General features: G+C 37.3%; 1 protein-coding gene across 3 annotated transcripts in view; it reads right to left on the reverse strand.

Moving 5' to 3' along the window:
* ADAMTS3 (ADAM metallopeptidase with thrombospondin type 1 motif 3) overlaps window positions 1-24,537 on the reverse strand; it is a 260,356-nt gene that overhangs the window by 16,337 nt on the left and 219,482 nt on the right. For all 3 annotated transcript variants that reach the window (XM_060654896.3, XM_060654897.3, XM_060654898.3), the window contains 11 exons: window positions 24,272-24,377; window positions 23,732-23,875; window positions 22,952-23,084; window positions 20,808-20,921; window positions 18,624-18,769; window positions 17,338-17,513; window positions 15,590-15,723; window positions 13,647-13,770; window positions 9,257-9,337; window positions 7,140-7,303; window positions 1,381-1,546 (listed from right to left, as the gene is read on the reverse strand). In XM_060654896.3, the coding sequence (XP_060510879.2) occupies window positions 1,381-1,546; window positions 7,140-7,303; window positions 9,257-9,337; window positions 13,647-13,770; window positions 15,590-15,723; window positions 17,338-17,513; window positions 18,624-18,769; window positions 20,808-20,921; window positions 22,952-23,084; window positions 23,732-23,875; window positions 24,272-24,377 (1,488 nt within the window). The remainder of the gene's footprint in view (window positions 1-1,380; window positions 1,547-7,139; window positions 7,304-9,256; window positions 9,338-13,646; window positions 13,771-15,589; window positions 15,724-17,337; window positions 17,514-18,623; window positions 18,770-20,807; window positions 20,922-22,951; window positions 23,085-23,731; window positions 23,876-24,271; window positions 24,378-24,537) is intronic.

The following is a 24,537-nucleotide window of genomic DNA, read 5'->3' on the forward strand; positions in this document are numbered from 1 at the left end:
ATTTTTTGAGACGTATAGGCTATTTGTTTTGTAAAATGTCCCACAATTTGGGTTTTATATAGTTGCCTCCTAATGATTAGATTCAGGTTATTTACTTTTGGCAAGAATACTACATAAACTATGCTATGCCTTCAGAAGAACACATTAGGATGTTAAAGGAGTTAAATCAGGGAAATAATAAACTTCCACTAATTCATTCATTCATTCATTCATTCATTCAATTACCCTGGAAATAAAGGAAGAGCGGAAGATCAAATTAGACTAGTTAAAAGACTTTTGCAATAATCTTCCCTTTCAAAATCATGCAGGAAACCTGGTGAGGAATAAATCGATGTGATAGATATTAAAAAGGTGCTTCCAACAAATCTTGTAACCAAGTAGATGTTGAGGGTGAGGCAGAAGGGAAGATCCAGATTAAATGAGCATCTTATAATGGATTAAGTATCATTTTAAATAATTAATTGAAAACATTTTATGCCCTGTCTACCTCAAAAAAAAAAAAAAAAAAAACCTCTTTAGACACACATCCTTGAATTAAAATGATAAAATAAATGGTTGATGCATGCATTCCCTACTCTGAATAATATTTTTTGTTCTCAATTACTCAACATCATTGTTGTGAAAGCCCCTTGCCTTCTCCTACCTGTCAGGGAAAATTTCTTCTAGGCCAGCTCAGTTCTGGAGCATTTATTGTTCAGAACTAGAGTAAGGGACGAAGTGAGAAACTGAAAAAATCTGAGAACAGCTGAACAGATTAACTTGGGAAAGGGCAGAGAGGCGGCACAATGTAGTGAGAGCATGTAGCCAGAAGCCAGAACACCTGGGTTTGTATCTTCTGATCTGGGCACATTACTTATTTTCCCCGGGGGCTTCACTTTCCCCGATCAGTGCAATGAATCATAGTGCTGACCTCACAGAATCATTCTGAGTATCCATGCACTAATACACTGAACATTTAAAACAGCACCTGCTACCTGGTACAACTAATAGCTCCTTTATTATTAACACTGATAGAAAAGAAATGCACAGATATGGAAAGTAAAATGGAGAAGAAGAAAGGCTGGAACCACAGGGCACAGCATTTGGGAGAGCTGGGGAAGAGTAAAGTCATTAGAGGCCCCATTTCATGAATATGAGACAAAAAGAACCAGAAGGAAAAGAGCAAGAAGATTTTAAGAAGGTTTCCAGTTGTCATGAATGGACTCCTATCCTTTGTAGATTCAGAGATTTCAGTAAAAATGTTTTGTACTTATGTTTTGTTGGTATGTTTGCTATTTCTCAGATCGCAGCCTCAATGAGAGGCAATCTTTAAGGCAGAAAGCACAATAATTGGTGTTCTATGAATGGCATTTGAATGTGATAAATGTGTTCAATAGTTACCTCCGCCACAGGGTTTGGAACACTGAGACCAGCTCTTCAAAGCCCACTCAAAAGTATCTAATTCTTCCTGGATGACATTGTTGCTGCTGATTGTAGGTGCTGAATCTTCATGAATGACATATTTATATGTCAGGCTGGAGTGGGTGTCGTTCTCCTGAGGTATAATCTAATATACACATGAAACAGATAGGTAAGTCACCTGAAGAGGTTTTACATTTTGAATAAAAATTACAAATATTTTAGAATAGTGCTCTTATTAAAACTGGAAGACTTTCAAGCAGTTTCTAAAAATATAATGTTTCTATCACCTAAAGTGCAAGTATGCCTTGTTTAAGAAAAAAATGCAAATATAAAAGACTTGGACCATAAAAAGTATAAAAAATATACTTAGGTATAAGATTTACATAATAAAAACATAACTTCACAATATGATTCACCATAGATTTCTTTAATATATACATTAAGTTATAGATCTCCTTTTGCATTTGAAAATTATTCTTTAAAATAACTCTTTTGTCATAATGGTAAATATAATGTTCCCTCCAAAAAATGTACCCATTATGGAAAAATCTAAAGAAAATAAAAATTATCCATGATTCTATCAAACCAGAGAAAACCAAAGTAACTTCTGTTATTTTGCAATATGCCCTCAAGATATTTGCATATTGCGTGTGTGTGTGTGTGTGTGTGTGTGTGTGAGTGTGTGTGTACCCACGTATGCTTTTCTGGCTTTGCTTATTTCACTTAATGCATCAAGATAGTAAATATTCTTTGAAAACATACCTTTAAATGTCAGCAAAGTGTTTAATTCTAAAGGTAGTGTGCATTATTTAACCATTCACTTGTTAATATATACTTGTATTGATTAGAATTTGTCCCCATCTTTGTGGTGATTTCTGATTTTCCTGGTGAGCTGAAGGATATAAGCATTTTGTTGTTGTTGTTGTTCTTATAATAGACTGGGGAATGGCCCTTCAAAATAGTTAGAACAATTATTACTTTCATGATGAGAGTATATGAATGTACCCATTCAGCACTACATACCATATAATTGTCATCTTTGTTCACTGATTGGCAAAAGATTGTTATTTTAATTGTTATTTATTTGATAAATATCAATGTTTAACTTTCTTGGTTTATTAGTCACTTGTGTTTTGTCTGCTATACGCTACATGTTCATGTCTTCTTTTTTATTGGTATACATATCTTTTTCTAAATAATTCACACAATAAGGACATTAATCCTTTTGTAATAAGCATTGCAAATATATTCTGTTTTTTCAGTTTGTTCTTTAATTTTGTTTGGGGCAATGTAACTCTTTTTAAAAAAACAAGTTTTTATTGACTTGCACATACTAGCTTTTATACGATTACATCATTATATAAAGAGAAAAACATGCAATTCACTAGTATTTTAAACTAAACTTTTAGAAATAGCTTTTGCTTGAGAAATTGGGTAATACTAAATCCAACTAGAATGAAGGATTTGGTTATCTGGTTTCTGTTTTATTTTTCTCCCTTAGTCTTTATTTTTAAAACAACATTACAAACCAAGCATTGACCCTTACACTGTAGCCAGATGCCTACTGCCTTCAGCCCCAGACAGCTCGCTGCCATGCTCCAGGGCTCCCAACCTGGGGTCCAGCCCTTTAGAGAGGAAAAGAAAGGCTGAGGTGATAGACTGCCATACCCCACTGCCCTAACTACCGATCTCATATCTGATATGAGATCTGTAGCTCACATCTTACATCTCTAGCTCACATTGTTCCCTGACATCACCCAGATATCAGTGGACAAAGCCTTGAGGTAGGTTATCCTGGCAGTTAACAGCAGTTAACCATGAGGCCTGTGCCACTGGAAAAGAATGCAGTGTAATTATATGAATGGAATAGAGCTTCTGATCTCCAATCATTCGAATTTAATAAAATTTTGATTAGTTATATTTTTGCTATGAAATTATATAATGTATGGAGCAGAAAGACAGAAATAAACCCCCACAAATTTGAACAATTAATTCTTGACACAGATGAAAAGAAAACTTAATGGAAAAAAGAGGATGTTTTTCAACAAATGGTACTGGAACAAGTCATTGTGGTGGCTTTAAAAATGTGTCCACAAATCCTTTGATCCTTTTTCTCTCAATGAGTGAAGCTTAATTCTTCTCCCTTTCAGTGTGGGCTGGATTCAGCGACTTGCTTCCAGCAAACAGACAACAGCAGAAGTGATGGGATGTCACTTCCAAGATTAGGTTAAAAAAGACTCTTCTGTCTTGGCTGTACTCTGTCACTTGGATCACTCATTCTAGTAGAAGCCAGCTGTCATGTGCTAAGGACACTTAAGGAGGCTATGAAGAGGCTCACGTAGTGAAGAACTCAGGCCCACCAGCCACCACATGGAAACGCTTAGAGGAAATCTTCTGAGGCCTTCCAATAGCCCTGTGACAGAGCTAGGAAGCAGATGTCCCCAGTAGAGCCTTGGGGTGACTAGCCGCAGCTAACAGCAACCTCATGAGATACCCTGAGCCACAACTAGCCATTTCAGCAGCCATTTTCAGCCAAATACATGACCCACAGAAACTACGAGATAATCAGTGTTGCTTTGTGCTTAGCTACTAAGTTTGGGGTAATTTGTTATGCAGCAATAGATAGTGTAGACTGCCATATGCAAAAATAAGAACCTAACACATCACACAGAGTTTATATAAAAATCAACTCAAAATATAAAATATAAAACTATAAAACTTCTACCAAAAAAAGAAGACAATACTTTAACATTGGATTAGGCAGGAAAAAAATGTATATAGAATACCAAAATCTTGATCTATAAAAGAAAAAATGGATAAATTAGACTTCAGGAAAGTTAAAATATTTTGCTCTCAAAGACACTATTAGGAGAACAAAAAGAAACTATACATTATGAGAAAATATTTGATAAATCATATATTTTATAGAGGACATATCAAGTATATGTAACAAACTCTTAAAACTCAACAAATTAAAAAAAAAAAAACCTACTTCAACAATGGGCAAAGGATTTGGACAGACACTTCACCAAAGAGAAATAATTTTCAAAGAGTATAAAAACACCTTGGAATTGAGTAGAATGCTTTGGCTTTAAGTTAGTATAATATTTTCTATAGAGAATTCAATAAATATTTGCATACAGAATGCAACAGTATTTTTCAAATCAAGTAGATGTCTTCTGTTTTCATTCACGAGAGAGTAATAAGAGTTGTCTTGCTCATATTAAAAGCAATAAAACTGGGCAGGATATAGGAAGGAACTTTTTGGGGGCACTGTATAACACAGCAAAGGATAGTGATTCCAACAAGAAGAGAAACATGCCAGGTCCCAGTTTCCTGATGGGGCCAGGTTCTGGACCCTGGCGCAGGGAACAGGAGGCTAAGCCAAAATAGCAATCTCACTGAGATGAGGAGATGGAGGGTGGTGTTTGGAAATTGCAGGCAGGACACTAAAGAAGGGGCTACACAGAGGGGTGGCTCAGAAGCTGCATTAATCCTAGACTGAAGGCTGGTCTGTGCATGCCCCAGCCAAGACACCATGCCGACTACTACTGAGAGGCTGCTGTGGGGCTGGGACTCAGACAGGCAGGGACATAGGACATAGGGACATAGGAGTTCTTTTATAGCTAGATGAAGAGACCTCACTAACACTTCAGGTAATCAGTTAAGGTATCAAACAGGCCATGCCATTAAAATAAGGACAAAATTGAAACAGATCAGCCCTAACAAAGCATAAACCAGGCTCCAAAAATCAGGAGAAAATGACAGCCCGAACAAAACCCAACAGCTTGTAAAGAAGGTAACACAGGGCCTCCTGGGTGGCTCAGTCAGTTAGGGATCCAACTCTTGATCTCGGCTCAGGTCATGATCTCACAGGTCGTGAGTTAGAGCCCTGCATCCGACTCTGGGCTGACAGCATGGAGCTCGCTTGGAATTCTCTCTCCATCTCTATCTTCCCCTACCCCACTTGTGCTCTCTCTCCCTTTCTCCCTCTCTCTCTCTGTCTCTCTCTCTAAATAAATAAATAAACTTTAAAAAAAGGAGGCAACATAAACCAAACACCCTACAGCTTACCATCTATAATGTCCTCTGTACACTTAAAAATTTCTCAGAAGTAGGAAAATGTGACACATACTCAAGAGAAAAAAGCAGCCCATAGAAGCAGACAACATGAAGACATGGGACTCAAAGAAAACATTAGACATAATGGGTGAAATATATGGAAATCTCAGCATAGGAATGGAAATCTCAGCATAGGAATGGAAATGATTTTTTTGGAAGAAAAAAAAAAAAAGGACCAAGTGGAAATTCTAGAAAAGAACACCAACTGACATGAAAAATTTACTGGATGGGCTCAACAACAGATTGAAGACCACATAAGACACAGTGAACTTGAACACAGCTCAATAGCAATTATCAAATCTGAAGAACAGAGAAAAAAATGAGTACAGAAGGATGAACAAGGTCCAGGAACTTATGGAACAATTGTGTAAATGAGGCCTAGGAGAAGAGGAGTGAGAGATGGGGGAAAAACACACTTGTGGAATCAACCCAAATTTGGTAAAAACAAACAAACAAACAAACAAACCCCCAAAAAACCATCAAACTTAGATCACCAAGATGCCTGGTGAAACCCAAGCCAGATACAGACAAAGAACATCACAAACTAAGCATATCACAGTCAAACAGCTAAACCAACAAAATGAAACAAAACAAAAGATACGGAGAAAATCTTTAAAAAGCAGCCAGAGAAAATGGATACTTCACATACAGAGCAGCAATATGAATGAGGCTGACTTCTCATCATAGATGATGGATTGTAGAAGACCAGTGTCACGTAAATGAGCCAAAGATGGCTCCTGCTTGTTGGCCCCTACTTTTGTTTCTTCGGAACAGGCTCAAACCTTTTAGCTCAGAAGCCTGCTAGCACCAAACTCAAATTTTAACACACACACTTCTTTTAAATATAACCCAAACAAGCACATTTGTATCCATTTTAGGCCCTGTTACTTAGCATACCCCTATGAAACCGCACTCAACATTTGCTAACTATAAATAAGACTATGGCTACAAGGACCCCAAGCTGCTGCTGCTCTGTGGAGGACTCAGTACAGAGACTCCCCATTATGCTGCGATGAGTGACATCGCCTAACCAGAAACACCCCCTCTCCAATCCCTTCTCTTCCAGGAGTTCCTTTGTGCATCTCTGCTGAATGGTGGCCCTGCACTCAAACCTGCTCAATGGTCAATAAAGCTTGTGCATGCTGCTTCCACCCTGTGGTCACACCTACTTTCTTAGTGAGCCCTCCAATTCCTTGAACTCCCTCTAACAGGGTAAAAATATCCCTTCTCTCTCTCTGCCCCTCCCCCACTCATTCTTTCCTTCTCTCTCTCTCTCTCTCTCTCTCTGTCTTAAAAAGAAAAATAAATAAAAAATTAAAAAAAAAGAAATGGTAAATATGTGGGTAAATATAAAAATCTCTCTTCTCTTTTGTCTTTGCCACATAACTGATTACTAAAAATCAGCAATCATACTACATTTTGGGTTAAAATGTACATATAATAAAATATATGACCAAGTTGCACAGAGTAGGGACAGGCAGATAAATGGAATAATATAAAAACAAGCAACTAAATATACAATGTTTAGGGTAAAAGTGTTTTCAGACCAAGTAATTATAAAACTAAAATGGACATAAATTAAACCCACTACATCATGAGTCTGTAATACCACATACCAAAACAATAACAGGATCGTGTAAAGGTCCATCTGTGTGAAGAGTTTCAATGTCATCTTCAATGTTATAATCCCATTCCACACCAAGATCAATGAAGGTCCGTGACTTGGCTTCCTCCCCTTTGCCATTCAGAATGTAGTGGCCTGTAGCCTGGTTCTTAATAGCTAAAGGAAGAAAAATGAGTAACCAGCATACATTTTATTTTATCATATTATAGTTTTGATGATCCATAGCAAATCTATCCCCTTTTAAGCATCAAAGCAATCAAAATGAGTGTTAGTTCTGGTATGATTCCCATTCCAGTCATTAGGCATTCAAAATCCTCAAAAAGCACTCCCTCACTAATCAAAAACAATGGCAAAATGGTTAAATGGGAGATAGAAATGGGCAAATATTCCTATTTGAAAACACTGTCAAAAAGGTTAATGGTTTCTAACTCACTCTTCCTATATATTTCCTTAGAAAGCTGGGAATATTTTGAGAATTATGGATATTTCTATACTAACTAACATAAATCATTTATGTTAGGACAGCATATAATAGAACACCTTCTTTACTATGTATCTCTTTCAAGTTTGTAAAAATATTTATAGATATCCAACATAGTTGAACTAATTTTTAGGTAAATAAACAATTAGTTCTTATGTTTGTGAAATGCCAAGGCCACATCTCTACTTGTATGGCTAGAAAAAAGCTGTTTATTGATGATAGAATTCTTAATGCATTACAGGTATACTATATATTATTTAAAAATGCTTTCTCTAATGGATAAAAAAATAGCAAATGGGATTCTAAAGTTTGGAGGTATTTATCAGCACATAAAATAAAAGCTCATGTTACTACCATCTATTGAAAATGTGTAGAAAACATGAGCAGTCTTAGTTAAATACATTTATTCTGCTTGAGCTTTCTAAAACAAGTCTGATGTTTCCAAGGAAAACAATCTGAATTCTAGGAGAAAAAATAAACAATTTGAATTATTGGAGAAAGAACTATGGTTGACTGCTAGACTATTAAGGAATCTAGCAGTGAATATAATTTAATGTTTATTTATTTTTGAGACAGAGAGAGACAGAGCATGAACAGGGGAGGGGCAGAGAGAGAGGGAGACACAGAATCCGAAACAGGCTCCAGGCTCTGAGCTGTCAGCACAGAGCCCGACGCAGGGCTCGAACTCACAGACCGCGAGATCATGACCTGAGCCGAAGTCGGACGCCTAACCGACCAAGCCACCCAAGCGCCCCAAATATAATTTAAATACTAAAAAAAATTCTATGACACACCATAAAACAATTCATTTTTTTTTTTAAGCTACCCATTTGAAAAAAGAAAAAGCAATTTGAGAGGCAAATTTTCATGGGATTGACAGATGCGACCTGAGTTCAGAGAGCTTCCTAGTGCTTTAATAGATCAGGGAACAAGTGGAAGTTAGGTTTACATTGGTACATAGACCTTTGAAGATAATGCCATTTTTACACGATCCTCTCATAAAGGAGGAAAAGAATCTTCTTGTGGAAATTATAAACAGCCATGCAAATGGATCTCCATGTGCCAGTCAGAAACTGGACACATAACTGGTATTAGGAAAATTTGCACTAGACTAGTAAAATTCACATGTGGTTGCTTTTCGGTAAAATAACTTAAAATGCAATAAAAGTAAGGAGAGGCATATAGTATGGCATCAACCAAAATATCAGAACAAATTTGTCAACCTATATATGGCAAATTTTTCTGATATTCTTCCTTAATTTAATGCATTTTATTAACATACTTATTTTTCTCCTCCCCTTATACAGAGAAAAAGTGCATAAAAACTTGTTAAATAACTTTTTTTCCCCACATAAATAATGGACCAACCCAGGTTTCACCAAAAATTAGAGCTCTGTTTTTGCATATTTCTTGTTTTAAAGAAAGAATAGTGGGGAGAAATGACCAAAACAAAAACCATATAGTAATGCATTTATATGTAATTTTAACTCTTGCATATCTATGTATACATACACATATACGTATATATACACACGCATCGGCACACATATATATCTCTCTATATATATATGACTTTGACATTTCTCTAAGGTCATGCTAAAGCAAAGCCAGCAGACAGGAACACTTACCAAGAATATGAGGAGAAGCCTCGTCTTCTTGGATTAACACATGTCTAGCACCAGGGGGTATATCAAACATCTTAAGGTACCCTTTGCATGTGTAGTAAATATCGGAGAAAGCAAAGAAGAAAACAAAAGCAATAACCATGGTTAGCCGAGCATGAAATTCTCACTGCTCCTGCACGCAGAAGAGGGCATCCATAAACTGACAGAAGCAGTTTCAGAATTAACTTCAAAGCATTGGTAGCTTTTGTGACAACGGGCATGAAATTAGAGAAAACCTTTTTTTTTTTTTTTTTGTAATGGTGGGGAGAAATTAATCTTGTTCCCAATCTATTAGTCATTTATCTGGTATTGGACTATGAATTGTGTCAACAACAATTCAGGTAAATACTACACTTTCCTATGTACTTCTATGTGATTTTAGAGTTTGTTCTTATTGCAGTTAAGTTTGTTTGTTTGTTTGTTTATTTATATCTGAGTATAGTTGACACACAATGTTACATTAGTTTCAGGTGTACAACACAGCGATTTATCAAGTTTATATATTACACGATTTTAGTTTTAATTTTCTAAACCACCCTGTTGAAGAGGGGCCAATTTTTGGTGAACTTGGTAGGTAAACTTCTTGAGATATTTTATCTGTGTATGTATTATTTTATTTTTTTTATTAAAAAATTTTTTTTTAACGTTTATTTATTTTTGAGACAGAGAGAGACAGAGCACAAACGGGGGAGGGTCAGAGAGAGAGGGAGACACAGAATCCGAAGCAGCCTCCAGGCTCTGAGCCATCAGCCCAGAGCCCGATGCGGGGCTCAAACTTACGGACCGCAAGATCGTGACCTGAGCTGAAGTTGGACGCTTAACCAACTGAGCCACCCAGGTGCCCCAAGTCTGTGTATTATTTTAAAAGCCTAAGGGCAAGTACAGATAGCTAAACTTCTAATTTATGAAGTATCTTCATATTTAAAGCCTACTTTATTCTAAAGAAATTACAGAAGAAAGGGGTATCTGGGTGGCTCAGTCGGTTGAGCATCCACTCTTGGTTTCAGCTCAGGTCATTATCCCAGGATCTTGGGACTGAACCCCACATCAGACTCTGCACTGACAGCACAGAACATGCTTAGAATTCTCTCTCTCTCCCTCTGCCCCTTTCCCCAACTCATACACTCTCTCTCTCTAAAATAATTATAAAAAGCTACTCACCTAATCAATGAGTAGCTTTCATTTTTCTTGTAATCAGCCATTAATTTTAAAGCCTTAAGTTTTATCATGGGACAGTTTTAAAATACATTTTTTAGATTTGACCAAACCATTTGGTTGGAAAATGTCTGTAAGTTATGTCATACATTGCCTTTACATGGACCTTAAACTCAATCTTCTACTCCAGAAATCATGAAATCAATAGGCTGAATGGATTGCCTTGAGTTATAAAATCATACATCAATCCTATTATTGTCAATGTCATATAAAACAAATCTTAGTATTATCACATGTCCTAAAAATTATCTTAAGATGACTTAGAATTAAGATCTTAACTATAAATCAACAATAGGACAAATAGAAATCAAGATGTTGCATCTCATTTGCATCAAACAAATGAATATATGGAGATTATGCAACTAACACCTTATATTATGAAACATCCAATTTATATACTGCAGGATGAGTGACAGAAATTCAGTTATAAATTGTGTATTTATACAATCACGTATCATCAGGAAGAAATACGCTTGTCATTTCTATATGGGCAATAAATATCTACCTATGGATAGCTTTCCCCAACTTTTTCACAATATTGGTTACTGTCTTAACTCAATAGTATAGTCATTTTGGGGTTATGGTTTTCAGTACCTGAGCCTGGGTACATTCCAGTCTGTGAACTGTGCCGGGTTTGTCTGAGTATGCAATGGCCAGAAGTAACGTGCTTAAGATGCTAAGGACAGCAAAACAGCTTGATGCCATTTATGGATGCCCATCTTTCTGCAGTTTGCTACAACTTACCCAGCACATTTTTAGCTTCTCTTGTTTCAGCAAGAGAAATATTACGAGCTCCTTTGGGTAAAGTGAAGGCGCCTCTTGTCTTCCCTTAAATAGAATGTTTTTAATTAGTAAAGGTTTCACGTTGACTCAACGTCTTGCTGTTTCACTGACCGTACTAGAAGCTATATAGTAATTTTATGTGTTGAAGTCAAAATGCATTTATAATAGTTAGCTAATGCCAATAAACAGTTAGTAGTCAATGAAAGTAAGGCTACGTGTGAATAAGAAATGATAAAGGTGATTTGAAGTTGAATACTTGCAGGTTTCATTTTCCAGCAACTTGAATTCTGTATGGCACCTCTTGCTTAAATGTTTCCCTGTTGGAAAACGTTAATTAGTCTATTGAGTGACTATGACAACATTAGTGCAAAGAAATGGATATTAGTTTATCTTTGAACAGTTTGAATCAGTATGACTGATGAAATCTTTTCTTCACCTCTTCTGACCTTGGTTCAGAAGGCAGTAGGTTTAGCGTAATTTTTGAGGTATCTAAAAAAACATATCACTGCCTCCTACTGCACATAATACAGAATGGATGATTAATGGCAAAAACTTTTTCTTTACATTAGTTCACTCTGGAAATAAAAGAATATGAATGATTTTACACCAAAAAGAATAATGTAACTGCAATAGAGAAAGCAAAATTACTTCACAATAAGATGAAGAAAATTACATGTTATTCCACCAAAACCACAATAAATGCTATAGTTTTAATTCTGTTTCCCTTGTTAAAATAATGTAATCAGCCAGATATGGCAATATTTGTTTTTTAACCATTTAACCATTAAATTGTCATACCACACAGGAATATCAAAAACATTAGTAATGATGTTACTGATGTCACTTTAGAACACAGTTCACCTAACTCTGCCCGCCCCAAATATATCAAAGACCATAACTGATATGTGTGCACTTGCCTTATGCTGCATAGTTGAGGTATAATGAGACTACAAAGAACTAAGAGAATTATTCCATTTGGATGAAGACTACCTTTCTAATACTTTCTTTACTCCTAAAAGAGAAAATGACTGCCATGACAATGTGTTCAGAGTAAACCAATTTTCTTATCTTTATTTTTGCTTTGTTTCATTTTGTTTTTATCATTCTGTTAGAGACTCTACCAACTGTAGAGGGATGATGTAAGAGAAGCTTCTCAAGGAAGCACTACATCAAATTTACCTTTAAATGCTGAATTCTCAGAAACATTTTCCCATAAATGCTTACTGAATAACTGAATAATATTTATTAGCAACTAAAAAGTTGGTCAGTAATAAATTTTTGTATCCAGATATTTTATGAAAATTCCAATGAATAATTATAAAACCACTCATAATTTTGCATATTATTTGTGCTTTTTTTTTCCATCTACTGAAATTTCACTGTACGCCTAAGCCCAGATCACTGACTCTGTAATAAACATTAAAGTTTATTTATTTTTGAGAGAGAGATTGGGAGGGGCAAAGAGAGAGAGAGAGGGAGACACAGAATCTGAAGCAGGCTCCAGGTTTTGAGCTGTCAGCACAGAGCCCGAAACTCAAAAACTGCAAGATCATGACCTAAGCCAAAGTGAGATGCTTAACTGACTGAGCCACCCAGGCACCCTTGTAATATAAAACATTTAGAATTATGTGAAATATGGACTCTAGATTCCTAGATTTATAAATGGGATAAATTTTGTCACCTTTAACATAAAAGAAGCAAAACTAATGAATATTTTTAAAGTTGTATTTAGAATTGTGTGTGTGTTTTTTTAACTTCCGATCAACAATTTATGTGAACAAAAAATTCAAAATAAGCATCAATTCTAGGGGTGCCTGGGTGGCTCAGTCAGTTGAGTGTCCGACTCATGATTTCAACTCAAGTCATGATCCCAGGTTCATGGGGTAGAGCCTTGTATTGGGCCCCACATTGGGCTCCAAGCTGAGAGTGGAGCCTGCTTAAGATTTTCTCTCTCTCCCTCTCTGTCTACCTCTGCCCCTCTCCCCCACTTATGCTCTCTCTCTCAAAAAAAAAAAAAAAAAATCAATTCTAACAATTAGGTCTTATAAAAAACATAAAACAAAACAAAACACATATCTTAGCTAACTACTATATTTGATATTGATTTTATTTCTTCGTTATCTAAACTTAGTAGCCAATTTTTCATCATGGATGCTACGGAGTATGAATTTAATCCCAAGTGTTTGTTTTTCTTTTCTTTTCTTTTTTTTAGTTCCTTGAAACTTAGTCTGAATAAAACTAAACCAGCAGTGAATGTTTTGTTATATTTATAGGGAAATGCTACATTCCTTAAAGAAATCTCAAAAAGTACAAATCCTAGAGAAGGATAGTAAATTCATGAGAGACCTCATCTTACCAAGTTTCCTGGGGGTTCTGGTAAAGGTCCCCTTTACGGTTCGACAATGAGAATTATCTCCTCCACAGACACCACACTTATCCTCAACCTTGTTAGAACCGATTTCTTTATCACAGCCCACTTTCTGGAAAGAGAAGATGTTAAGCATGGGTAGTTTTAATGTGCCAACTAAAGGTGAGAATCCTAGACAATGATGAAGCATTTGTTTCACTGGGACTCCACAGTGAGGTGGTCTGCACCAAGCCTTCACTCCAGCTCTCATTTCTAATGCCTCAATCTTTCGAAGAACTACTATGAAGTCAAATGACTTGTACTCTAGGTTAAATTCTACTCTAGGATCAATTCCCCCAGTCTAATGAAATATTTATCCCATTATACATAGTCATGACCATCAAACATTTACGAAGCACAGATATGGTAGCTGATGCTGAACAGACCAAAAGTAAAGATGGCGTTTATTCCCCTTGTTGCTTTCCTATTTGGAAAGATGAACAGCAAAACAGTGAGCTGTGCATTAGCATAAGCTTTACAAGCTGTTTAGGGATGTGAAACAAAACTTTATGAAGTGCTGGAGATTTTTATAGGACCCTATGGAAGGCATTTCAAGAACGCAGAGGGATTAAAATAGAGTCATGGAAGTTGCTCATGGAAAGTGGGTTCAAAGAGCAATACTTAAGCCATATTTAAACCAATGAGGGGTGCCTGGGTGGCTCAGCTGGTTGAGAGTCCGACTTCGGCTCAGCTCATGACCTCATGACTTGTGAGTTCGAGCCCTGCGTCGGGCTCTGTGCTGACAGCTCAGAGCCTGGAGCCTGCTTTGGATTCTGTATCCCTCTCGCTCTACCCCTCCCTTGCTCATGCTCTGTCTCTCTCTCTCTCTCTCTCTCTCTCTCTCAAGAAATAAAAACAAAAAAACAAAAACAAAAAACAAAAACAAACAAACAAAAAAAAACAATGGAAGGTTAGTGCTATAGGATAGGGGAAGAAGAGCGAATGATTTGCAAAGCACAAGCTATGAAAGGCCTCGAATATCAGGCAGAGTTTACTTTTTCACATGAATTGAACAGGGAGCCACTGAAGGTTCTGAACCGGAGCAGGATCCTTCAGTGCAGGGTTATGTTATACGATATGCCACTGCGCTCATAAATTTGGAAGGAAAATGGGCAGAGAAAATGATGACCACATGTTTGATGTACCAGATAATGTGGGAAGTGAAGGAGGGATAAAACTCAGATTCTACTTTTGGGGGAAATTTTATTTCAAATGTAAAGCATCTGCATACTTGAGATTCATAAATATATCAGCATAACTGAAGTGAAAAAGAGACAGACAGGAGTAACATGTTAAGAAGGATGATTTCATATCAATTCAACCTGTGAACATGAACAAAAAAGTCAAGTGCATTTTTTTTTAAGAGTCCAAATAGGGCAAAAACCATTTTTACATCTTCACCACTTTGTTCTGATGTGGAATTCAGTGTTTAAACTTAGAATCAATTGGAAAGGGAGAGAAAGAATTTCCATTATTTTTTAAATAAAAGATAAAATACACTTAGCATTGTATTTTTGAAAAAGGCTCTGTATCATAAAAGTAGATGCTTACCAGTGAAATACTCAAAGCAAAGGCATCGTTCATTCCCAAGTTGCTGTATTCCCAGCCTAGATACATCAGAATAACTTAGAAAAGGCATCTGGCTGGAAATTAGGAAAAATACATTTAAATCTTGATGCTGCCAATGGCCAAATTTTGGTTTGAAAAGTGAAATTTCTCCCACATTTAGTTTAGGCCTCCTCAACTAGTCCTAGAGTCTCATTTTAATGTGATTTTACAGATAAGAAAGGGTTAAAACCTTTTGAAAACATGCAGATGAAGGACCATAAAAGTAGAATTTCACGAAAATCACGAAAACATATGAAGCTTCCGGGGAAGCAACTGTAACTCACCACACACTCTCCTCGAACACATATGCTGTATGGGTCTTTGTAAGAACAGTGTGTTCCGTCGTGAACCAGCTGCTTCATGTACACGACATCTCCAGTCTCTCTGGATTGACAGTAAAGGTGGCATCTTTTCTTGGCTACGTAAGATGGAAGATTAAATCAGCTATTTATATAAAACGACATATTTGAACACTACAGTTACTTTATTTTTAAAATATGAAGTTCCAACATGGTTTCCTGAAAACAAAATATTGTATACGTAAATAAAGAGTAGCAGAAAAGGATGCATATTTGGCATACAACGAATCTAAACTGTGAAACTTGTTTAAGTTTATTTTATTCACTTTGAGAGAGGGAGAGAGCGTGCACGTGCATGAGTGGGGGAGGTGCAAAGAGAGAGGGAGAGAGGGAATCCCAGGCAGGCTCTGCACTGTCAGCTCAGAGCTGAATGCAGGGATTGATCTCACGAACTGTGAGATCGTGACCTGAGCTGAAATCAAGAGTCTGATGCTCAACTGACTGAACCACCCAGGTGCCCCTAAACTGTGAAACTTTTGAGAGTGAACAGTGGTTGAAATAATAGTTACACAGCAACAACTGGGAGTGTCCCAGGCAAACCGGGTTGTACCAACAACCCTGAATTTTACCACAGCTCTTCAACAAACTTTAATTCAGAGGGAGGCAATTTACTTTTAGTGACACTTTGAGAACTAAAAGGGTTTCTCTTCTGTCTGGCCCAATGCCCTGGTATGGTCAACATCTCCTATAGGATCTCATTAATTTTACTATAATTTATGTGACTCATTTCATCGAAATAAAAAAGAATGCATCTTCTTAATGCATTGCAACTCTGAATTCCTATGTGGATGCATCTTTTCCATAAAACAGCTTATAAACTGAACTTGGCAGTGTATTATATCACATGGTTATCATGTAACTATTTTTCTTTTATCCATCCAAAGATGAAGTACGGCAAGATGTTCATTCCCATTTGAACATTATTTAACCAAAAATTCATGGTAAGAAGTAAACAATTAAAAGGAAATTTAAAAAAATTTTTTTTAAGTTTATATATTTATTTTGAGAGAGAAAGAGAGAGAGAGAGAACAGAAGTGGGGAGGGGCAGAGAGAGAGAGGGAGAGAGAGAGTCCCAAGCAGGCTTCACACTATCAGTGCAGAGCCCAATGAGGGGCTCGATCCCACCACAGTGAGATCATGACCTGAGTCGACATCAAGAGCCAGACATTTAACTGACTGAGCCACCCAGATACCATGAAAGGGAGTTTCTAAGTTCATTTCTCATAACTAGTATATAGTACAAAAGTAAAAGGTTAGAAATTGGCTTTTGTTCTTAAGTAACGATCTATTTCTTGGTGCTCACTCACTTGTAAAAGAACTGTATTCTTTTTCTAGTTATTCAGCAAGGAAAGATCACACTAGTCCAGAGCATTTCCTCGTAGAGGCACTTCAGTCAAAAGAGGAAACTCAACATGTCTCCTAGGGGTTGCTTTCCACTGGTCTTTTCAGTAGCCATGGTGGGAATGCTCTTGGCCAGGAACTAGCTCGCAATTCTCACCTCTCTAGAGAAAGCCTTCCTCTTCAAAACCCAGCAGGACTTACCCCTATAAACACCAAGTTTTCTAAGTTACCAACGAGGTGCCAGGAGTCCAAGGGATTGGTGTGGACAAGGCTTAACCTCTGAAGTTCCCAACCACACAGTGGGAAAGAGAGAGAAGGTCCACTCCACTCACAGTCAGGATGTTCGTAGGGCAGCCAGTGGTGCTTGGTGTTGTGGTATTCAAAGTGGGAGTTCCGCTGTTGGCACTGCTGTCCTCTGAAGTCCTCGAAGTGCTTCTGGCACTCTTCTGTATTACAAAGCTGGTACTCGAAGTTAACACCAGGACAGTCCTGACCACCATTGATGGGCCTACAGAAAAAAGACAGCACTGGAAAATGCCCTTTGGCTCTGCTCCAGCAGTGGAAGCTCGCAGACTCAGTGCCTGAAGGCAGGAGGCCAGAGTTTCGGAGCTGTAGGCACAAAGTGAATGAACTCTTATTCCTGATTTCAGTCCCTTTCTGAAAACGCCATCCTCTCCCAGTACATGTGTGTGTCAGGTACAGGGAGGGAAGATGGGGACCAAAAACTTGACTTAAATCAGCTTTTCAAACAGTCTGTTTTGGATGTATGTGTATGGTGAAAGTATATAAAGAAATATAAAAACATATGTATCTATGGTCTGAGGGAAATAGATTTTCTGCCATGCATAAAACACATAACCCAAAGAAATCTGATCACAGCTGTAGGCCTTCGTTTCCTCATATGGCAAATGCAAAAAGTAATCCCATCTTTCTTAGGGGAAAATGGAGAGGACTGAATAAGTCCACATATTTAATATACTTAGAAAGAAGCATGGCTTGCGGTGAACCTTAGCTGTTCTTACAATTTTTATTGTTTTGGTGACTTCCACTAATACTTCTGCCATCCCTTCTGTGAAGACAGGTATGCCACACTTGATCTTCTTTATAAAATGGTAAACCCTAGACCAGATAGAATGTCCTAAGGATCTGCTGAGCATGCAGGAAGGAAAGATCCAATATAGTTAGTTTGAGGGAGTGAATGGATAGCTGTTTCCCCAACAGCTCCTTGGTGTTCCTTCAAGGTCTTTCTGTTGCCCTGTTCAAATGTGTTGCTCTCCTAACCCCAGAGTGTGGGAGCCCCTGTCTGGAATTACTCCCCACGCTGACATGCTTCCTGCGGACAGCCTCAGTGCCCAGGCTCTCTCTGCCTCGCTCCTGAAGATTTCTAAAGAGCAACTGCTTCAAAAACCTCTAATCTTCACTCCAGCCTTTCATCTTCACTATTGACTACTCTTCACAAGATTGATGAATGGAGATTTGCCCAAAACAGACACTTAAACCCTTGGTTTTCATGTTGTGTACTTCATATGTATTTCATGAAAGAAATATTAACAACACAATATGGAAGCATTTTCTGGTCTAGCCAAAAACAACTCGAAATTACAGCAGTTATACTCACGCAGGATTGTTACACTGGCGTGTTCTGAAACGGACACCAGTTCCGCACGTCCGGGAACAGGAACCAAATTTGGTCCATGATCCCCAATTGCCATCTTGTTTTTGTTGATTGGCATTCTTCCACATGCAATGACCCTTATAGCACCACTTGGGAAAATGACAAAAGGCAATTATGAAAATCACGCATATGCTAAAGCTGAAGTTGTTATACAAGGGCCACCAGTTAAAGGCCTTCACTTCTTCCCCCGCCCACCAGGTAAAAATGCATTTAAAAATGAACCCAGTGCAATTATATCAATAAGGTGCCCTATACAGGATAATTTAGGCTTGCATTTTTAAGTATAAAATGAAAAAATAACATTTACTCAGACAAGTTTTTAAATGATACATTTACAGTGAGCATCAAACATAACCAGTAAGAATGATCTGAGGATCCAACTTGCATAGTGGGTACTATTCTACCCTTCATCCTTCGTTAGCTGTAATTTTAGGCTTTTTAAGGGTCATATGCACCCCTTTACAATAATAACAGAAAAATATATGCCTTAACTTTGGAATTAAATAACATATCTAAAGCATATATAGTATTCAAAACACTTAAATATGTTTCAAACTTTTCATTCACAATGATTCTGAGAGATAGGTCATTTATTTTATCTTTACGTTTTAGATGAGGACTATTGCGGCCCAGGAAGGATCATGAGGAGGATAAGAACATCTGACCAAGAAATAATTAAGTGGGAACCACTGAACCTTGATACTATAGAGGTACCTCGCTTATAGTACCCAGCACATAGCAGGTGTTCAACCGGTATTCTTTCCCTTTCAACATTTTGACTTGCTTTTTTATCCTATATACAATGAAAATGTCTCTTAAAACTCAAATTTGGTTAAGTTTAAATATAACACAAATATATTTAGAGAAGTTGGATGTTCAGAGTTGATGTACAGGATATATTTTTCATAAAGCAAAAATGAATTAATTCATTATTGCTCTTGTTTTTTTAGTCAAAAGTCTGTAACACTGAATTTTTCCAAACATAATGTGTTTAGCATGGTACCTAACAAAGGTTAAACACCAATAATGGCAGATATTATTATTATAATTATTATTATTATTATTATTATTATTGTAATTCTCATAGCAAATATAGTTCATACATATTTGGACTACAGCTTAAAGGGCTTTAAAAGAACTGAAAGCTATGTAAATCTTCCTTGCCAGCTTTTGGTCCTGTCTACAATATCTTATTTCCAAACTAGTCAAGGCTCTTCAGTTTGAGTTCTTAACATGCCTTTGTTTTGGGTTTGGTGATCTTTCCCCTTATGAGTAGCGTAGCTTGGCCCCTGGCCAGTTTCTGAGCATTCGACCTTGACTACACAATGTGAGATTTAAAACCTCTGGGCATCTTTCCCCAAGGAACAAGGCCAAATCTTCTGTATAAATTCACATGACTTTATTTCTGGACAACTTTCACAAGGAGTGAGACGCCAGCAAGTAAATCAAATGCCATTAGCAGGGGCACAGATATTCTGCTGAGCTGCTGTTTCCTATTCTATCAGCAGTGGCTGAAGAGCGGTCTCAAAGATGTCTGATTCTATTCCTTGAAATTCGTAAATGTTACCTTATTTGGTAAATGGTCTTTGCAGATGTGATTTGGTTAAGGATTCTGAGATGGAGAGATTATCCTGGGTTATCCAGGTGGGCCCTAAATGCTAACACAGTACATGTACCCTTATAAGACAGGGGCAGAGGGAAATTTGCACACAGAAGAGAAGGAGATGATGTGGCCATGGAAGCAGAGATTCAAATGGTGCAGCCACAAGTCAAGGAATGCAGGCGGCCACCAGAAGCGGGAAGATGTGAGAACAGATCCTCCCCTAGAGCCTCTGGAGAGAGTACGGTCCTGTCCACACATTGATTTTTGCCCAATGAAATAGATTTTGGACTTCTGGCTTCTAGAACTATTAGAAAATAACATTTCTGTTGTTTTTAGCACCCAAGTTTGGGGTAATTTGTTATAACAGCCCTAGGAAACAATGTTTGTACATGATCATAATGAAACCCCATACACCATGTCTTGCACAAAAAGGACTACAGCCATGGTCATAATTTTCTAGGTTTCTAAAGATGATTATTGTGAAACATATCTTAAATCTTTATTGCATAAATAGATACACTCACTTTTCCAGCAGCACATTCAGTCCCATCAAGTGGGGGTCCTTTTTTTGTCTTACAAAAGTAGGGATTATCAGGATGGCTACACCACAGCTGTTTACATGGGTCAAATGTTCGGAACTGGAAGAGAGAGAATCAAGATCTCAGTGACCGACAGATGGCATGTCATACCAATGTATGTCCAACCATATCTTCTATACAGTTTCTTCATGTTTCTTGGATATTTTCATTTCAAATTAATAGTCATAGTTGTGGCATGTTAAGAAAAAAGTACTGCCTAAGAATTCCAAGGAAATAATACTTTCATTCTGCTATTCTAAAATATTAATGATAAGCAATGATTTGTCTGGGATTCTCTGGTTCACTTTAACATTTCTGCATACTATTTTTTTTATGGTTTTCAAATAGACAACACTGGAACTTTAAAGAATTTGTAAACATTATGACCATTTTAAATACAAAAACTTATTATGATCATTTTATAGCTCTCCTTAGCCCTGTAAGTATGAACTAGTCAGGTATAAACAATAAAAATACCCATCATAATGATCTGGCTCAAAGCAGAAAATATTTGTAAGGCTTGCTATGTGAGATCAAGTTTTCTGAGTGTTACAAAATGCCACAATATATTCATATAGTTTATAACGTACTTTCCACATATTTAATCCTGAAAACAATCCATGGCTGAGAATATGAGTTACGAGGTAAGGCTGTAGTTATGGTTAGAAGTGAGAAAGTAATAGACCAGCATATTAGTATTCTTATTCCTGAGAATGTTTTATCTTCCTAAAACACGACATTACAATATCCAAATAGTTGTCTGTGCTCTTTACTTATCTGATCTCTTTGTAACTGGAAACATCTTACCATTCTCTAGATTAAAAAAAAAAATCAAAACACCAGTTTATCTACATATTCATTGCTTATACCACTAATTACCCACACATAGCCTTATGGTCATAGTCTTTTTTTGTTGTTGTTTTTAAATTAGCACTCATTTTGGACCTGGGTTCTTGTTGTTGTTGTTGTTCTAATTCCTATTACTTAAATGCAGAAATTGTACTTTTCCATAATATTGAGCCAAACTTTAGAATTCTCAGCTCTAAAGCATTAATGTAAGTAGTAAGGGGCTGACAGTGTGCACCTTACAGACAGACCAAATGGCTGTAGATATCTCCACATGGAAGATTTCAAACAGAAGATCAACTTCTTTTCAGTGCCATGAAATATTTATTTTTCTTTCTCTAACACATAAAGCTTGCTCCAACATATAAAAAGCCCTTCCTTTCTCCCCTCCCCCTCCTTTTTTTAATAAACTACTAAAACGCATTATAGAAATTTAGTGAAACATACCTCTAATCTGCATAGCTACATGGAACACTGGCTTTACTGAACTCCATTTACTATGTGCCTGCATTGTGCTAAGGACTTTAATTATACTATCAAATTTAATCCTGGTGCCAAATTCCACGAGATAAATACTATCATTATCCACATTTTACACCTGAGGAAACTAAGTCAGAGAATGACTAAAGTTCTCGAAGTTATATATCTAGTGAGATCCAGATTCTGACAACCCACCTCGTCTGAGTATGAAACACACGCTCGTTACCTTCACACTATTGCTCCTGACCTTCATACTATACCACATGACTGTCATGTGAGAGAGAATACACGAGCACAACTCTTCCATCTGGTCAGAGCGGTATGAAATTCTGGCCAACAAACTAATGAAAAGCAACCTATCAAAGGCTTAGAAGTAATTTCTGAAGGTCACAAAAACCAAGGGAGAAATAGAGCATAAAGTTTCATGGCCTGACAATCTTAGTTTCAATGTCTGGCTCCCCTATTGACCAGATGCATGATTTAAGCAAATTGTTAAATCTCTCTCAAGTCTTGGCTTTTTCATCTGTAAAATAAAACTGGTTGCCAGTTCCCAGACTCCCATCTAGTCTGTCACAAGGATTAAATACTAATTCACAAGGATTAAATAATATAGTACTTAGCTTCAGCACGTAGTGACACAGCAAACACACAATCATTGATAGATAACCTTATACTTGCACCAGTGAGTCTGTGAAGCTCACCAAACAGGAGCTACGCAAATAGATTTCAAGATGCAAAATCTCAATGGACTTTGAGTAACATACCGCAGTGCACATTTTATAACCAACCCCAAAGTCAAAACGACATTGTTCATCCATAGAGTAATTGATTCCAGGAAGTTCTGGGAGTTTGGGCCAATCATGTTCAAAAGGGTCATCAAGGAGACAGTCATAGGAACTGTAGAAAGGAAAATATTTCAACTAGTAAAGTGTTCATTTTTTTTTTTTTATCACATCCTAATGAAAAAGTATTCTTAGGTTACATACTCTTGAATTCCATCACATCATATAGCAAGATCACAAAGGCATACGTTTTTAAGGTTTTGGGTTTAAGTTCCACTTAGAAAAAGACCCATCATCCTTATTCATCCCAGAAATAATAAGCCAGGCATGACTCAGGAAGACAGTAGAATTTTGACAGCCTTATACATGTCTCCAGCTGAGTCCCCACATGGTGTGGTGGTGCAGATCCTGGCACTGATGCTATATCAGCATCATAGTGACACATTATGCAGGCCTCACATGGCCATCCTCTCCCTGTCCTCAACTCAAGTTTGACCGTAAGTCAAAGATGCTATAAGGAATTTACTAAACGGAAACCACAGTTAAAAATTCACTTAAATTCTACGCTTATGGTTTAAAATATTGTGATTACATTATGGCATCATTGTGCCAAAAGCTCTGAGTCATAAGAAAATGTTTATTATGAGCAACAGCTTTCATTCACTGGGAGTTTGGTTATGACCAAGGTCCTAAAAGTCAGCTTCATGTCTGTGTTATGCTGTGACGTAAATGCTCTCTCACGACATGCAGAAGGGGACATACTGGATGTATCTCTTCAGTTCTTGGCCACTGCACCGGGACCAGTGGTAACGATGAAATGCTGCTTGCACCAAGGGGGCCATGACACTCCCCATAGCAGTCTCATCACCACACCTGTTGCCTTGGCCGTCATGCTCCATTCCCAGCCTAGAACAAAAGGGAGACCTCCCTGGTAAGAATCAGAGGGACCATTGGTTTTGCTTGATTTCACTCTTGAAAGTCATTCGAGGGAAATACACATTCTAGAAATTAACGTGGGTTTTGTGGAAAAGTCAAAGAAACTGCAAAATAGAGAACCATCTGACAGAAATGTCTCTCTTATTCTATAGCTATGTAAAGCACAGGGGTATCTCTGCAAGCCAGAGCCACTTACTTAGTTTCAGTACATGACCTCTTCCCTGTTTTGAGCTCCTCACACTTGGCAAGGAATGAGAGTTGCAGGCTGGCATGTACTCGGCCCAAAGTATGAACAATACTGAGAGAAGCAGGAAAGAAAAGACTTTTTTTTTTTTTTTTGCTTTATAGCTGTCAACAGTGACTTACACATGGCCAGTCTCATGGGCTACTACAAAAGCAGATGAAAAACCATCCTCATGATTCAGGGTACAACTTCTCACTGGATGACACATGCCGGTGACTGGAGCATATCCTGTAGAGAATAACAATTACTTTTATTTTCATTTTATGAGAAAACCCATTAAACACTACTACTGGACCTTCGCCTAGAAAAAAAAAAAGGCTTTTCAGGAAACAGAGGCAGTATTATTTCACTGCTAGTGTTGTGCCACGTTCTCTTGGGAAAGCCACAC

The sequence above is a fragment of the Panthera onca genome, chromosome B1 (genome assembly GCF_046562875.1).
Source record: "Panthera onca isolate mPanOnc1 chromosome B1, mPanOnc1 haplotype 2, whole genome shotgun sequence".
Taxonomy (NCBI): Eukaryota; Metazoa; Chordata; class Mammalia; order Carnivora; family Felidae; genus Panthera; species Panthera onca.